Source organism: Oncorhynchus mykiss, chromosome 17, assembly GCF_057628025.1.
Source record: "Oncorhynchus mykiss isolate SJ-2025 chromosome 17, ASM5762802v1, whole genome shotgun sequence".
Taxonomy (NCBI): Eukaryota; Metazoa; Chordata; class Actinopteri; order Salmoniformes; family Salmonidae; genus Oncorhynchus; species Oncorhynchus mykiss.
The window spans coordinates 59,042,136-59,059,174 of NC_143038.1; the positions used below are offsets into that span (position 1 = coordinate 59,042,136).

The 17,039-nt window shown below is 46.3% G+C and overlaps 1 protein-coding gene and 1 long non-coding RNA gene across 9 annotated transcripts in view; one reads left to right on the forward strand and one right to left on the reverse strand.

Moving 5' to 3' along the window:
* The window catches only part of LOC149976098 (uncharacterized), a 33,069-nt gene extending 30,933 nt beyond the window's left edge, over nt 1-2,136 (forward strand). The window contains exon 3 of the long non-coding RNA XR_016488043.1: nt 346-2,136. This is a non-coding gene — a long non-coding RNA (uncharacterized LOC149976098). The remainder of the gene's footprint in view (nt 1-345) is intronic.
* LOC110494585 (inositol 1,4,5-trisphosphate receptor, type 1b) overlaps nt 1-17,039 on the reverse strand; it is a 157,106-nt gene that overhangs the window by 114,980 nt on the left and 25,087 nt on the right. For all 8 annotated transcript variants that reach the window (XM_090206110.1, XM_090206109.1, XM_090206108.1 and 5 more), the window contains exons 4-9: nt 12,389-12,504; nt 12,064-12,150; nt 10,791-10,949; nt 829-927; nt 276-359; nt 19-165 (exon numbers count right to left, since the gene is read on the reverse strand). In XM_090206110.1, coding sequence (XP_090062236.1) covers nt 19-165; nt 276-359; nt 829-927; nt 10,791-10,949; nt 12,064-12,150; nt 12,389-12,504 — 692 coding nt within the window. The remainder of the gene's footprint in view (nt 1-18; nt 166-275; nt 360-828; nt 928-10,790; nt 10,950-12,063; nt 12,151-12,388; nt 12,505-17,039) is intronic.

The window sequence follows — 17,039 nt, forward strand, 5'->3', positions numbered from 1 at the left end:
TACTTGTTCTATGCTCACCTCCACTTCCCACAATGCCTTGCTGCTAGTGGCGGAGGTGGCGGACTGGCGTCCTGTAGTCCTGAGAAATACATACTCCTTCTTTTTGAAGTCGTCACATGTCAGGAACTTCTCCTGCTCTGCATGGAACAGCCGAACGACGTCACCCTGGCAACACAAACATAGACACCAGTCAGTATCATGGGGAAGGAGAGCCAGCTAACCTATTTAATGTGTTATTGTGTCTAATACATTTGATCAACTATCAGAGTACCTACCCCTTTAAGAATAATCTCCTTGTTGTCGCTCCATTTCATAAACAAAACTACTTTCCAACTTGTGTTGCAGTTCACGGAGTTCACCTGAAAACCAAGAGGATGAGTCAGGAAAGGCTAAGGTAAAGACATTTATTCACATAATTTAGTTTGGCTTAAAAAAGTGACAAAAACAAATGAGCCTTGGAGTCTGCTGGGTTTGTAAGGAGGAGCACAGTAATGATATAATCTTTTGTCTTAATGGCGGTTGAGCCTTAAGAGTGGATTAAGGACCCTCACTTAATGAACTCAAGAAAATACTGCCGATGATTAGTATATATGAAACAAGCATAAGAGAGGAGCTAGTTGTACAGTGAATATGTTTCCTCATCTTTGAGAGGACATGAGAATTAAGAATAAGGCACACTTCTCAACATGGTTAAAACCTGCACTACTTGTGATTTGTGGAAGTGAAATGTGCAGGCACACCTCGGTTTACATAACAATGGAGAATATGGTTTCTGTTACAAACGCAGTCTCCACCCAGGAGACAATGAAGATGAAACATGTATTCTACCTCATTGCATCCTGGGTTGTCGACCAGCTGATGGCTGCTGGCATGAAGGGGCTGTCCAGCATTCACAGGGTTAAGGACCACCTTGTCTCCAATCACCACCTAGACATACAGGGGAGCAATCAAATAGCATTATTATACACACAGAGATCCATGGTCAACTACACACGTTCACACACAGCCACACACGTTCACACACAGCCATACACGTTCACACACAGCCACACACACAGCCACACACGTTCACACACAGCCACACACGTTCACACACCGAAACACACAGCTGTCCACACTTACTGTACAGAAACCCTCAGAGACACAGCAAACAGAGAGGCAGTGTGATTGTCTTTATCAGACCCATCAGCCAGTAGAAAACCACAAGTAACACTTGTACAACCACTAGTGTCCTCCAGAGCGTGCTATCTGCTCATCTACAGAGGCCCCAGGAGAGCTGTTACGCATGACAGCCCAGAGACACACACAGGGAAAGAAAGTAAAGGGTCAGTCCAGTTTAGAGTGCCCTTCAAGATAAACAGAACCTCTCAACTTTTGGCATCAGTTGATTGCATAATATGAGAGAAAAGCTGTGGTATCATAATAGCAAGGTGAAGTCCTGCTGCGGCACAGGATGTACTGCCAAACGGGTCTGAGCACTGCATAATGAATTCCTTTTAACATCCTTTATCCTAATGTTTCCTTAAAGTCTCTGTCCTCAATGTTGTTATAGCTAGTTACTGGTGCTATGTAACACCAGGAAAATATGATAACACATTGTTCGACTTGTTCCCATCAGACCATGTTGGCTACCAAGCACTCAGTGGCCACACTGGACCTCTCATCAGCACAGGAATAATTCAGCCTGAAAAACCCTAATGACTAAAGCTAACGATGATGACCTATAGTAGCCTACATGCAATTAAACCGGTACACACCCTAAGGCCAACACAATGTCAAAATAGGAAATTATGTATTAATTTAATCGTCAATTCTCTGCACCACGGCTTCTATTTGTAAAGCAGGTAAACTTCAGCGGCATCAAGCGTCAGAGAAGTGCTGTCCTAGAGACCCCTTTGTTAATGATCTTTGCTGTGGTCACTGACGAACGGAGCTTTAAGAATCTCAGGGTGTTTCAATGAATCTCAGGGTGTTTTAATGAATCTCATGGTGTTTTAATTAATCTGTTTTAAGAATCTCAGGGTGTTTTAATGAATCTCATGGTGTTTTAATTCATCTGTTTTAAGAATCTCAGGGTGTTTTAATGAATCTCAGGGTATTTTAAGAATCTCAGGGTGTTTTAATGAATCTCATGGTGTTTTAATTTTTTTTTATTTTATTTTATTTTACCTTTATTTAACCAGGTAGGCAAGTTGAGAACAAGTTCTCATTTACAATTGCGACCTGGCCAAGATAAAGCAAAGCAGTTCGACAGATACAACAACACAGAGTTACACATGGAGTAAAACAAACATACAGTCAATAATAAAGTATAAACAAGTCTATATACAATGTGAGCAAATGAGGTGAGAAGGGAGGTAAAGGCAAAAAAAAAAAAAAAAAAAAAAAAAAAAAAAAAAAAAAAGGCCTTGGTGGCAAGGTAAATACAATATAGAAAGTAAAACACTGGAATGGTAGTTTTGCAATGGAAGAATGTGCAAAGTAGAAATAAAAATAATGGGGTGCAAAGGAGCAAAATAAATAAATTAATTAAATACAGTTGGGAAAGAGGTAGTTGATAGGGCTAAATTATATGTGGGCTATGTACAGGTGCAGTAATCTGTGAGCTGCTCTGACAGTTGGTGCTTAAAGCTAGTGAGGGAGATAAGTGTTTCCAGTTTCAGAGATTTTTGTAGTTCGTTCCAGTCATTGGCAGCAGAGAACTGGAAAGAGAGGCGGCCAAAGAAAGAATTGGTTTTGGGGGTGACTAGAGAGATATACCTGCTGGAGCGTGTGCTACAGGTGGGAGATGCTATGGTGACCAGCGAGCTGAGATAAGGGGGGACTTTACCTAGCAGGGTCTTGTAGATGACATGGAGCCAGTGGGTTTGGCGACGAGTATGAAGCGAGGGCCAGCCAACGAGAGCGTACAGGTCGCAATGGTGGGTAGTGTATGGGGCTTTGGTGACAAAACGGATTGCACTGTGATAGACTGCATCCAGTTTGTTGAGTAGGGTATTGGAGGCTATTTTGTAAATTACATCGCCAAAGTCGAGGATTGGTAGGATGGTCAGTTTTACAAGGGTATGTTTGGCAGCATGAGTGAAGGATGCTTTGTTGCGAAATAGGAAGCCAATTCTAGATTTAACTTTGGATTGGAGATGTTTGATATGGGTCTGGAAGGAGAGTTTACAGTCTAACCAGACACCTAAGTATTTGTAGTTGTCCACGTATTCTAAGTCAGAGCCGTCCAGAGTAGTGATGTTGGACAGGCGGGTAGGTGCAGGTAGTGATCGGTTGAAGAGCATGCATTTAGTTTTACTTGTATTTAAGAGCAGTTGGAGGCCACGGAAGGAGAGTTGTATGGCATTGAAGCTTGCCTGGAGGGTTGTTAACACAGTGTCCAAAGAAGGGCCGGAAGTATACAGAATGGTGTCGTCTGCGTAGAGGTGGATCAGAGACTCACCAGCAGCAAGAGCGACCTCATTGATGTATACAGAGAAGAGAGTCGGTCCAAGAATTGAACCCTGTGGCACCCCCATAGAGACTGCCAGAGGTCCGGACAACAGACCCTCAGATTTGACACACTGAACTCTATCAGAGAAGTAGTTGGTGAACCAGGCGAGGCAATCATTTGAGAAACCAAGGCTGTTGAGTCTGCCGATGAGGATGTGGTGATTGACAGAGTCGAAAGCCTTGGCCAGATCAATGAATACGGCTGCACAGTAATGTTTCTTATCGATGGCGGTTAAGATATCGTTTAGGACCTTGAGCGTGGCTGAGGTGCACCCATGACCAGCTCTGAAACCAGATTGCATAGCAGAGAAGGTATGGTGAGATTCAAAATGGTCGGTAATCTGTTTGTTGACTTGGCTTTCGAAGACCTTAGAAAGGCATGGTAGGATAGATATAGGTCTGTAGCAGTTTGGGTCAAGAGTGTCCCCCCCTTTGAAGAGGGGGATGACCGCAGCTGCTTTCCAATCTTTGGGAATCTCAGACGACACGAAAGAGAGGTTGAACAGGCTAGTAATAGGGGTGGCAACAATTTCGGCAGATAATTTTAGAAAGAAAGGGTCCAGATTGTCTAGCCCGGCTGATTTGTAGGGGTCCAGATTTTGCAGCTCTTTCAGAACATCAGCTGAATGGATTTGGGAGAAGGAGAAATGGGGAAGGCTTGGGCGAGTTGCTGTTGGGGGTGCAGTGCTGTTGACAGGGGTAGGAGTAGCCAGGTGGAAAGCATGGCCAGCAGTAGAAAAATGCTTATTGAAATTTTCAATTATGGTGGATTTATCAGTGGTGACAGTGTTTCCTATCTTCAGTGCACTGGGCAGCTGGGAGGAGGTGTTCTTATTCTCCATGGACTTTACAGTGTCCCAGAACTTTTTTGAGTTAGTGTTGCAAGAAGCAAATTTCTGCTTGAAAAAGCTAGCCTTGGCTTTTCTAACTGCCTGTGTATAATGGTTTCTAGCTTCCCTGAACAGCTGCATATCACGGGGGCTGTTCGATGCTAATGCAGAACGCCATAGGACGTTTTTGTGTTGATTAAGGGCAGTCAGGTCTGGGGAGAACCAAGGGCTATATCTGTTCCTGGTTCTAAATTTCTTGAATGGGGCATGTTTATTTAAGATGGTTAGGAAGGCATTTTTAAAAAATATCCAGGCATCCTCTACTGACGGGATGAGGTCAATATCCTTCCAGGATACCCCGGCCAGGTCGATTAGAAAGGCCTGCTCGCTGAAGTGTTTCAGGGAGCGTTTTACAGTGATGAGAGGAGGTCGTTTGACCGCTGACCCATTACGGATGCAGGCAATGAGGCAGTGATCGCTGAGATCTTGGTTGAAGACAGCAGAGGTGTATTTAGAGGGGAAGTTGGTTAGGATGATATCTAAGAGGGTGCCCGTGTTTAAGGGTTTGGGGAGGTACCTGGTAGGTTCATTGATAATTTGTGTGAGATTGAGGGCATCAAGTTTAGATTGTAGGATGGCTGGGGTGTTAAGCATGTTCCAGTTTAGGTCGCCTAGCAGCACGAGCTCTGAAGATAGATGGGGGGCAATCAGTTCACATATGGTGTCCAGAGCACAGCTGGGGGCAGAGGGTGGTCTATAGCAGGCGGCAACGGTGAGAGACTTGTTTTTAGAAAGGTGGATTTTTAAAAGTAGAAGTTCAAATTGTTTGGGTACAGACCTGGATAGTAGGACAGAACTCTGCAGGCTATCTTTGCAGTAAATTGCAACACCGCCCCCTTTGGCAGTTCTATCTTGTCTGAAAATGTTGTAGTTTGGAATTAAAATGTCTGAATTTTTGGTGGTCTTCCTAAGCCAGGATTCAGACACAGCTAGAACATCCGGGTTGGCAGAGTGTGCTAAAGCAGTGAATAGAACAAACTTAGGGAGGAGGCTTCTAATGTTAACATGCATGAAACCAAGGCTATTACGGTTACAGAAGTCGTCAAAAGAGAGCGCCTGGGGAATAGGAGTGGAGCTAGGCACTGCAGGGCCTGGATTCACCTCTACATCGCCAGAGGAACATAGGAGTAGTAGAATAAGGGTGCGACTAAAAGCAATAAGAATTGGTCGTCTAGAACGTCTGGAACAGAGAGTAAAAGGAGGTTTCTGGGGGCGATAAAATAGCATCAAGGTATAATGTACAGACAAAGGTAAGGTAGGATGTGAATACAGTGGAGGTAAACCTAGGTATTGAGTGATGAAGAGAGAGATATTGTCTCTAGAAACATCATTGAAACCAGGAGATGTCATTGCATGTGTGGGTGGTGGAACTAATAGGTTGGATAAGGTATAGTGAGCAGGACTAGAGGCTCTACAGTGAAATAAGCCAATAAACACTAACCAGAACAGCAATGGACAAGACATATTGACATTAAGGAGAGGCATGCTTAGTCGAGTGATCAAAAGGGTCCAGTGAGTGGAGAGGTTGGTTTAGGGTCACGGCGATTTAGACAGCTAGCCAAGCCAACCGGTAGCAAGCTAGCATAGGATGGAGTCTGTTGTTAGCCACCTCTTGCGTTCGGTCAGTAGATTAGTGGGGTTCCGTGTGGTAGAGGGGATTAATCCAAATCACACAACAACAAAAATAAGAACAATAGATATAGTTATAGAGGCCCGAGAAGAAAACATAATAATTCAAATAAATAAATTGTCCGATTGTCTATTCAGATAGCAGCCGGAAAGACAGCTAACGGTTAGCGGGCCGCAGATGGGCGTTCCGGTAACGTCGCGACAGAGGAGCCAGCCGGATCTCCTTCAGGTAGATAACGTCGGCAGTCCGGTTGTGAAGGCCCGGTGGGGCTCCGCGTAGGCAGTGAAACGGGTCCGGATAGGTGACTGCAGCCCAGGAGTGAATGATGGAACTCAGGCGTGATTGACGGAGCTGGCTAGCACCGGAACAATCGATGTTTGCTCCGGAATCGACGAAAGCCGACTGTCACACGGATAGCAGCTAGCTAGCTGTGAGATCCGGGTATGAATGTCCAGAGAGCAGTTGAAATCCAGGGACATGGAGAGAAAAATTGGTCCGGTATGTTCCGTTCCGAGCCGCGCTGCGCCGTACAAAACTGGCGATAGATTTTCGATAGATTTTCGAACTAAAGGACAGCCGATGACCACAAACCGTGATTAGCTTCTGGGCTAGCTCCTGGCTAGCTTCTGGCTAGTTTCTGGCCAGCCTCCTGGAGTTTCTGGCTAGCTTCCTGAAGGATTGCAGATCTGAGGTAAATAATACTTTTTTATAAATATAAATTGGTGAGGCTGGTTGCAGGAGAGTGTTTAGAAGATGAGTTGATGGAAAATAAAAATAAAATGTATGTGAAAAAAGTTGTAAATATATATATATACAGGACACGACAAGACGAGGACAAAAGACGTCTGAACTGCTATGCGATCTTGGATTCAGTAATGAATCTCATGGTGTTTTAATTCATCTGTTTTAAGAATCTCATGGTGTATACCAGGAACTTTCGAATCTTGCATGCCAGACTGTTCAGGTGAACTTTCAGTGAGACCTGTTAGGCTGTCACACACTGACCTTAGTATTCTTTGTTTTCTTTGTTATTTTGGTTAGGTCAGGGTGTGACATAGGTGATGTATATGTTTGTCTTGTCTAGGGGTTTTGTATGTTTATGGGGGTGTTTCCGATCTAGGTGTTTTTGTAAGTCTATGGTTGCCTAGATTGGTTCTCAATTAGAGGCAGCTGTATTTGGGTATTTTGTGGGTGATTGTTCCTGTTACCAGTGTTCCTATGTGTTAGTGTTCATGTTACGGGACTGTTTCGTCTTCGTTGATTTTTGTTGGTTTATTGTTTTGTTCGTTGTTTAAGTATTCCATTAAATTATGGATTATCATCACGCTGCATATTGGTCCTCTTCTCTTTCACCTGAAGACAGTCGTTACAGATTCACCCACCAACAAAGGACCAAGCAGCGTAGTAACGGGCAGCAGCAGGAGGAGCAGCGCAATCAGGACTTTTGGACTTGGGAGGAGATACTGGATGGAGAAGGACCCTGGATGCAGCCTGGGTAATATTGCCGCCCCAAGGCAGAGCTGGAGGCAGCTAAAGCGGAGAGGCGGCGGTTTGAAGAAGCAGCACGGCTGGAAGCCCGAGAGGCAGCCCCAAAAATGTCTTGGGGGGGGCACACGGGGAGTGTGGCAAAGCCAGGTAGGAGACCTGCGCCAACTCCCCGTGCTTACTGTGGAGAGAGAGGGCTTCGTACTGGTCAGGCACCATGTTATGCGTACGGTGTTCCCAGTACGCGTGCTTAACCCGGTGCGCTACATCCCAGCTCCCCGCATCTGCCGGGCTAGGGTGAGGATCCAGCCAGGGCAGATAGTGCCAGCCCTGCTCTCCAGACAGCCAGTGGGTCTCTTCAGGCCAGGATATCCTGCGTTGCGCTGCCTGCGTTGCGCACTGTGTCTCCCGTATGTCTGCACAGCCCAGTGCGTCCTGGGCCTGCGCCCCGCACGAGCCGGGCTAGAGTCACCATCCAGCCAGGACGGGTTGTTCAGGCCATTAGTTCGAGACCTCCAGTGCGTCTTCACGGTCTGGTCTATCCAGTACCACCAGTGCCAACACCACGCACCAGACCTCCAGTACGCCTCCACAGCCCAGTACATCCTGTTCCTCCTCCCCGCACTCGCCCTGAGGTGCGTGTCTACAGCCCGGTACCACCAGTGCCGGGACCACGCATCAGGTCACCAGTGCGCCTCCTGGGTCCAGTACTCCCTGTTCCTGCTCCTCGCACTCGCCCTGAGGTGAATGTCCCCAGCCCAGTACCACCAGTACCGGCACCAGGCCTACAGTGCGCCTCGCCAGTCCCGAACGTCCTGCGACAGTACCCAGTCCAATGCGTCCGGCGACAGTACCCAGACTAGAGCGTCCGGCTACAGTACCCAGTCCAGAGCGTCCGGTGACAGTACCCAGTCCAAAGCGTCTGTCGACAGTACCCAGTCCAGAGCGTCCGGCGACAGTACCCAGTCCAGAGCGTCCGGCGACAGTGCCCAGACCAGAGCGTCCGGCGACAGTGCCCAGTCCAGAGCGTCTGGTGACAGTACCCAGTCCAGAGCGTCCGGCGACAGTACCCAGTCCAGAGCGTCCGGCTACAGTACCCAGTCCAGAGCGTCCGGCGACAGTGCCCAGTACAGAGCGTCCGGCGACAGTGCCCAGTCCAGAGCGTCCGGCGACAGTACCCAGTCCAGAGCGTCCGGCGACAGTACCCAGTCCAGAGTGTCCGGTGACAGTACCCAGTCCAGAGCGTCCGGTGACAGTACCCAGTCCAGAGCGTCCTGCGACAGTGCCCAGTCCAGAGCGTCCGGCGACAGTACCCAGTCCAGAGCATCCGGCAACAGTACCCAGTCCAGAGCGTCCGGCGACAGTGCCCAGTCCAGAGCGTCCGGCGACAGTACCCAGTCCAGAGCATCCGGCAACAGTACCCAGTCCAGAGCGTCCGGCGACAGTACCCAGTCCAGAGGGTCTGGCGACAGTACCCAGCCCAGAGCGTCCGGCGACAGTACCCAGTCCAGAGCGTCCGGCGACAGTACCCAGTCCAGAGCGTCCGGCGACAGTACCCAGTCCAGAGCGTCCGGCGACAGTACCCAGTCCAGAGCGTCCGGCGACAGTACCCAGTCCAGAGCGTCCGGCGACAGTACCCAGTCCAGAGCGTCCGGCGACAGTACCCAGTCCAGAGCGTCCGGCAACAGTACCCAGTCCAGAGCGTCCGGCAACAGTACCCAGTCCAGAGTGTCCGGCGACAGTACCCAGTCCAGAGCGTCCGGCGACAGCACCCAGTCCAGACCGTCTGGCGACAGTACCCAGTCCAGAGCGTCCGGCGACAGTACCCAGTCCAGAGCGTCCGGCTACAGTACCCAGTCCAGAGCGTCCGGCGACAGTACCCAGTCCAGAGCGTCCGGCGACAGTACCCAGTCCAGAGTGTCCGGCGACAGTACCCAGTCCAGAGCGTCCGGCGACAGTACCCAGTCCAGAGCGTCCGGCGACAGTACCCAGTCCAGAGCGTCCGGCGACAGTACCCAGTCCAGAGCGTCCGGCGACAGTACCCAGTCCAGAGTGTCCGGCGACAGTACCCAGTCCAGAGCGTCCGGCGACAGTACCTAGTCCAGAGCGTCCGGCGACAGTGCCCAGTCCAGAGCGTCCTGCGACAGTACCCAGTCCAGAGCGTCCGGCGACAGTGCCCAGTCCAGAGCGTCCGGCGATGGGCCGCAGTCCGGAACCTACCAGTCCGGATCCGCCAGAGTCTCCCTCCAGTCCGGATCCGCCAGAGTCTCCCTCCAGTCCGGATCCGCCAGAGTCTCCCTCCGGTCCGGATCTGCCAGAGTCTCCCTCCAGTCCGGATCCGCCAGAATCTCCCTCCAGTCCGGATCCGCCAGAATCTCCCTCCAATCCAGAGGCGCCACTCACTCCAGACTTGACCATCAGTCCAGTGGCGTCCTCTGATCCGTGGTTGGCAGTGAGGGTTCCCGCTCCAGAGACATTAAGTGTGACGAGTCAGAAATGGAGCGGGGACCACGTCCCGAGCCAGAACAGCCACCTCGGATTTATGCCCACCCAGACCCTCCTATATAGTGTTAGGTGTGCGGCTGGGAGTCCGCACCTTTGAGGGGGGGTACTGTCACACCCTGACCTTAGTATTCTTTGTTTTCTTTGTTATTTTGGTAAGTTTCAGGGTGTGACATGGGTGATGTATATGTTCGTCTTATCTAGGGGTTTTGTATGTTTATGGGGGTGTTTTTCCGATCTAGGTGTTTTTGTAAGTCTATGGTTGCCTAGATTGGTTCTCAATTAGAGACAGCTGTCTATCGTTGTCTCTGATTGGGAACCATATTTAGGCAGCCATATTCTTTGGGTATTTTGTGGGTGAATGTTACCAGTGTTCCTATGTGTTAGTGTTCACGTTACAGGACTGTTTCGTCTTCGTTGATTTTTGTCTGTCAGTTTATTGTTTTGTTCGTTGTTTAAGTATCCCATTAAATTATGGATTATCATCACACTGCATTTTGGTCCTCCTCTCTTTCACCCGGAGACAGTCGTTACATAGGCTCTTAATCACTCTCTACCTACATGTCTATGGACATATACAACTGGAACCAGCTAGCCTGAATGATTAAATGCTAGACAACCAATTAACAAATTGAAACATTACCAATAACTAAGAATCACAAAAACGAGCATCGCATCTTGATCTTGAGTGGAAAGGCTGTTGTCTGGGCTTCGTTGTTTATCTACAGAGACATGACCAGACTTCCTATCTGACCCACACTAAAGCCAACACTGGGCTGGACACTCACACTGTCTCCCAGGGAGCGCAGCTTGTAGAAGGGCTGGATGTAAAACCAGGAGCCCTCGTTGCCTGCAGAGTCCAGCGTCACCCTCATAGCATTCTTCTCCAACAGGGCAGGGAGACGCTTATTCACCGTCAGGTACTTATTGCTTTTCAAGTGCAACAGCTGGAACAGAGTGGCAAACAACAGACACAGTTGCAAGTGCATGTAAACATAATTTACATTTCCAATTAGAGTTTTATCAAGTTAAAATATGTATTGCTTATAGAAGTCTCTTACTTTGTATATTGGGGTTTAATAGACAGATACTGTTAATGTCATGGTCTGAGCCTATTAAGGAGTATATCTACAGGAAGAGATTGAGTTAGATGTCAAATACTGGCACAGTGGCCATTCCTGAATATCCACAAAAGAATCTGCCATTTGAAAATATCACACTTGAATTCTTTCTGGACCCTTTTCTCCCCCTGGAATTGTTTTTATAATACTCCAAGGCCCTATTTCAAATATGTTTCTCATGACCTCCTTTGCCCCATAATTTCACCCAAGAAATCAGCCATGTTGACTCAACCAGCATCGACCCCTCAAACAAGTATTCAGTGTGATGTCTGGTACTGGGAGACTAGACCTTAACCAACCTTTGTGGTTGTTTGTTTTGAGGGAGAATGCAGGGACTGAAAAAACAAGACAACTGTCGTTTGAAATGTCTCAGACAATTACAGATACATGCGTTTACAATGCATGCTCTCAAGTGCTGCAACCACATACCACAGTAAGCCTGTGGTAAATATCAAACACTGGCAGAGGAGCATAGCTGTACCCTACTGCCCTCAATACCTTACCTGTCATCACACCCCTAAAACACATAAACCCAATACACCTACTGTACCACTTCCGCCAATACAAATCTGTGAGCATGTTCAGGACTAAAGTTCAGGAGACAGCTGCCCTAAAATAGATACAGTATATGTTGGTGTTTTTAGATGACAGATATCACAACTATCAGGGTGTTCTGGTTGAGGGTCTGTCACTTGAAATCAACTGACACACTTTAGACCCATTTCCCTGTGGCCTGATGATCTAATTTCTGCATAGGAGACTATCACTGGTCACATGCAGGGGGTGATAAGGCCTGGATGATAATTCGCTGCATTTATGGAAGAGCTGTATTGCCTCTCTGCTCCAGGCTTTCCACTAACCTTAATGACACTGTTATATTGTGGCTTTACCAAACTCAATCTCCTTGTTACCTTATCACCCCTACTCTTCCTGCTCATACCTGAATGACATTTCCGTACTGGATAACAGTTCCTAGCAGCTTTCGGTTCTCTGATTCATTCTGCTTCTTCTCCAGATCAGCAGCATGCTGAAATATAGGGATAAAACGAGATGTCAGAGAATATAATGGCCACCAATTAGATTTACTGCTCCAAAAACACATTAAGAATAAGAAGCCGTACTTTATGGAATATAGATCTGGGTTTATGTCGTGTTATAAACTTGGAGAGTGTTTCACTTGTAATGATTTGCTCGACCTCAGCAACACGGCAATGCATGCAGTTTAGAACCAGCAGGCATAATGAGCCGTGAGATGAGGTACTCACATGGAGTTTGTTGAGGAGCACTGTGTCAGTGGTGCTGTTTCCACCTGGTTTTGCTGCCTTCCAAAACTGTTTCTGTGCAGAGTACCTGTTCATGGGGCACAGCTTGAAAAGGCAGTCTGGAAAGACAGAGAAAACAGATGAAGATTTATTATCAAGTTCATAACATTCACTACATGACGTATAAAGCAGTGGAAAGTTGCCAAAAGGGCATGGAAGAGTAATAGGCTGTCAGTATAACAAGGACATGACTAGCTAAATAGATATAACAGGATGATGGTGATTTTAGACATTTTGATTCTCTTGTAGGTAAACACATTGGCCTGATCCAAATTGGGGATAGTAGAGCTCTTTAGAAATAGCACAGAGCTGATCAGATCTTGAACAGTGTGAGTCCTGACAGAAAACACACTAGTTCCTCCTCCGGTTCCGAGGCTGGCTACCTGCAAAGCACAATGATGGGAGATCTGATTATCTGTGACAGGGGTAAAAATAGCTGCTCCAGACCAGCACCAAGCACACCACAAAAACTTGGCCAACAAACGCCACAGCGTCCAGGGATTAGCTGTCATGGGACGCATGAAGGAAGAGAGGGAAGAGCTGGATGGGTAAGCACAGGAGGAGGAGCCAGACACAGAAAACAGAGCGGTAGAAGAGAGGGCCCGCTATATGAGAGAGGGAGAGGAAGTGGGTTTAGAGAGTGAAGGAGACCAGGTTAGGGGGACAGAATGGGGAGGGTTATATGCAAATGCTACACAGTGGGAAGGAAGGGAATGAACAGTTTCCTTTTTATGAACAGTTGGCAAACTGTGCAGGAAATGGCAGGGTACAGTAGGACGCAACCCAGAGGGCATACACTGAGGAACGGAGACAGGAATCAACATAAAACAGGCGGCCATCGAAATGCTTAAAACAATGCTAGTTTAGATCAAATAAATTGTAGTTTACGCAGGAAGCCCACTGTACTAAATATTGTAAAGACTTATTTTAGAATTTTCACATTACTTCGACATGCTTTGGATGATCGTGATTATCAGAGGTTAAAAGATTCAACAGGTCACATTCTTCAAATAACATTGCCTTCTCTCCTTCAATCCATGAGATCACAGCTCTCTGAGAAGTGTATAAATACTATCACAGAGAGCAACGAGTCGTCCTAGCAGAGGGTAATATTTCCTTGAGAGACACACCTAACTGTCAGACATGACACCAAAGCAATTACTGTCGCATAGTACCAATTCCAGATCAGAGAGAAAAAAGTGAGGTTTAAAATGCTGGGCATATGCTCCTTAGAAACCAGCTTAACCGGGCTATTAATACTCAACAGGGATTTTAGGACTTAGTCTGCTACACTTTCCCTTTGCTCAGTGCTCAGACCCACTGAGACGTAGCATGGAGTCTCAGTCCTGTTATTGTGACTACTTGGAGGAGTGATGATGAGGCCTGGGAGAGGCTGTAGAGGTGGGGTGAACACAAGTACGCTGCTCCACCCCACATAAACCTTGGAGCACCACGAGGACACCGAGGCCCCTGCAGGTGAAACATGTTCATATCACAGCACCTACTAGGAGGGTAGTCATGTGTCATCTCGAGGTCATCTCCTCAGTAGGCCGTCCTATACTTCAAATGCAATGCCTGTCAAACACAGAGAGAGAACGCGATCCTTTCACTGTGCAGGTGAACTGTAACCAGGCTTGTTAGGACTCTCAGAACACCACAAGTGCTCGATTGTTCTACACCAATCTCAAAAGTACTTTCTTCAGAACCACAATAACCCTGGTGCCTTGAATCTGCCATAGATGTCCACAATGGTAGAGCTTCAGTAACAGTAGAAACTGCTGACATTGCCTGAAACAACAAAGTAGTTCACCACCTACCCGCATAGTATTCACCTCATGGATTCAATGTAGGCTAATCTCTCATGGACATAAACATAGCATCCGACCAATTTACGCAAGATTTGAGTTCTGGGTTAATCAAGATTAAATCTAGGCTGATGTTTTGCTCTGGTCCAACTGCATGTGTCAGATCTGAACTACAATGCAAAGTGCTCAGAAGTAAATTATTTCATATGGTGAAATGACAGCTTAAAAACTTCCGTCAGCACTCCAGCAACAACTTTACTTCAGTGAGTAACGAATTTTCACCCAATTTTATTTAGTGACTGGCTTCAATATACCGAGGGAGCTAGCTCAGTGTCAAAAAAGTGGTGTAGCTAACGCTAGCTAAAATTGCACAGCTAACTAGTGGCTGCTGAATAAAGCCTTCATATTTCTTCCTTTGGTTTGAAACTTGTGGGTCATCTGTTTTTTTTAAACAAGATACTGTATCTAGCCATCTTTTCATGTTTTTGTATTGTTTTGCTAGGTAGTTAATTCATTTCTGTGGCTAGTTAGCTTATTAAATAGCTAGAATGAGCTGCAGCCCGTGAAAAATGACCAAGTGAAGTGATTGCTCCTTCTGATTTACTTCCAGATCATATCCCCTAATCTTTTGAATGGGTTTCACAATTCTATAATCACATTTGTGAAAAATCTGTCATTTAAGGGGTAGAACGCTGCTTCCTCATCTGAAAGTGTAGTGTGGCAGCTGCCCACTTTGCCCAGGCACTATGGCCTCCTATGCTTACATGTCTTCAAACCAACGCATAGGCTACATGTCACACAGTCTTGAGCAGGGCTTTGCCTATTATTTGCAAGTCAGTTATAAATTCACAAGAAAATGTTATGCCCCTGTTCTTCTGCGCATTCAAAAAGAGATGTGGTACACCTTGTTAGCTTCCATAAACATGGCTCTCTCATTCCACTGGGCAATGATGATAGATTCTAGAATGATGAGCTCACTCCACAAACACTAGTGCAGTCCGTCTCACAGTAAATCAGTTGAGTATTGATCAATCTCCCGCCAAGCAAGGTGCTTCTCCATGAGTGAGTGTGCCTCTCTGTATGTCAGCGATATTAGGCATGATTTGGTTCCAGGAAATCTGCATAGTGTATTCCTGCTTTACTGTTGCATGAACACACTGTGAACTTGTCTTGCTAAAATACAATTAACCATCTGGTCTTGCATCTCATCAAACACCATATTATACAACGGCACAAGACAGGGCCTGGGGGGGGGGTAGACATTTCAAGGGGAAGCGGTTTACCAGTGCAAGACATTGTGGTCTATTTCTGAGAAAGGTGGGAAATACTGTATATTATATTCAGAAGAGATGTTTAGAAAATTAAAAGTTCAAGTAGATAGCCTAAGTCTGTAATTCAGCCTCGAATTCATATTTTTCCTAAAAATACACACACAAACACACACACACACACACACTACCAGTAAAACATTTGGACACACCAACTCATTCAAGGGGTTTTTCTATATTTCTACTACTTTATACATTGTAGAATAATAGTGAAGACAAAACTATGAAATAACACATGTGGAATCACATAGTAACCAAACAAATGAAAATAACCAATTGTGCAAGTTCTCCCACTTAAAAAGATGAGAGGCCTGTAATATTCATCATAGGTACACTTCAACTATGACAGACAAAATGAGAAAAAAAATCCAGAAAATTTTTGTAGGATTTTTTATGAATTTATTTGCAAATTATGGTGGAAAATAAACTTTTGTTATTGACCAAATACTTATCTCAACACCTTTGTTGGCAATGACAGAGGTGAAACGTTTTCTGTAAGTTTTCACAAGGTTTTCACACACTGTTGCTGGTATTTTGGCCCATTCCTCCATGCAGATCTCCTCTAGAGCAGTGATGTTTTGGGACTGTTGCTGGGCAACACGGACTTTCAACTCCCTCCAAAGATTTTCTATGGGGTTGAGATCTGGAGACTGGCTAGACCACTCCAGGACCTTGAAATGCTTCTTACGAAGACACTCCTTCGTTGCCCGGGCGGTGTGTTTGGGATCATTGTCATGCTGAAAGACCCAGCCACATTTCATCTTCAATGCCCTTGCTGATGGAAGGAGGATTTCACTCAAAATCTCATGATACATGGCCCCATTCATTCTTTCCTTTACACGGATCAGTCGTCCTGGTCCCTTTGCAGAAAAACAGCCCCAAAGCATGATGTTTCCACCCCCATGCTACACAGTAGGTATGGTGTTCTTTGGATGCAACTCAGCATTCTTTGTCCTCCAAACACGACGAGTTGAGTTTTTACCAAAAAGTTATATTCTGGTTTCATCTGACCATATGACATTCTCCCAATCTTCTTCTGGATCATCAAAATGCTCTCTAGCAAACTTCAGACGGGCCTGGACATGTACTGGCTTAAGCAGGGGGACACGTTTGGCACTGCAGGATTTGAGTCCCTGGCGGCATAGTGTGTTACTGATGGTAGGCAAATCATTTTGCACGCCCAATTTTTTCAGTTTTTGATTTGTTAAAAAAGTTTGAAATATCCAATAAATGTCGTTCCACTTCATGATTGTGTCCCACTTGTTGTTGATTCTTCACAAAAAAATACAGTTTTATATCTTTATGTTTGAAGCCTGAAATGTGGCAAAAGGTCGCAAAGTTCAAGGGGGCCGAATACTTTCGCAAGGCACTGTATATTTTCTTCCTCTGCATATATGTCACCAGTTAAACAGCATGGCCAAATAAGGCACGGAGGTCAGTGGGAAAATCAAATCAAAGTTT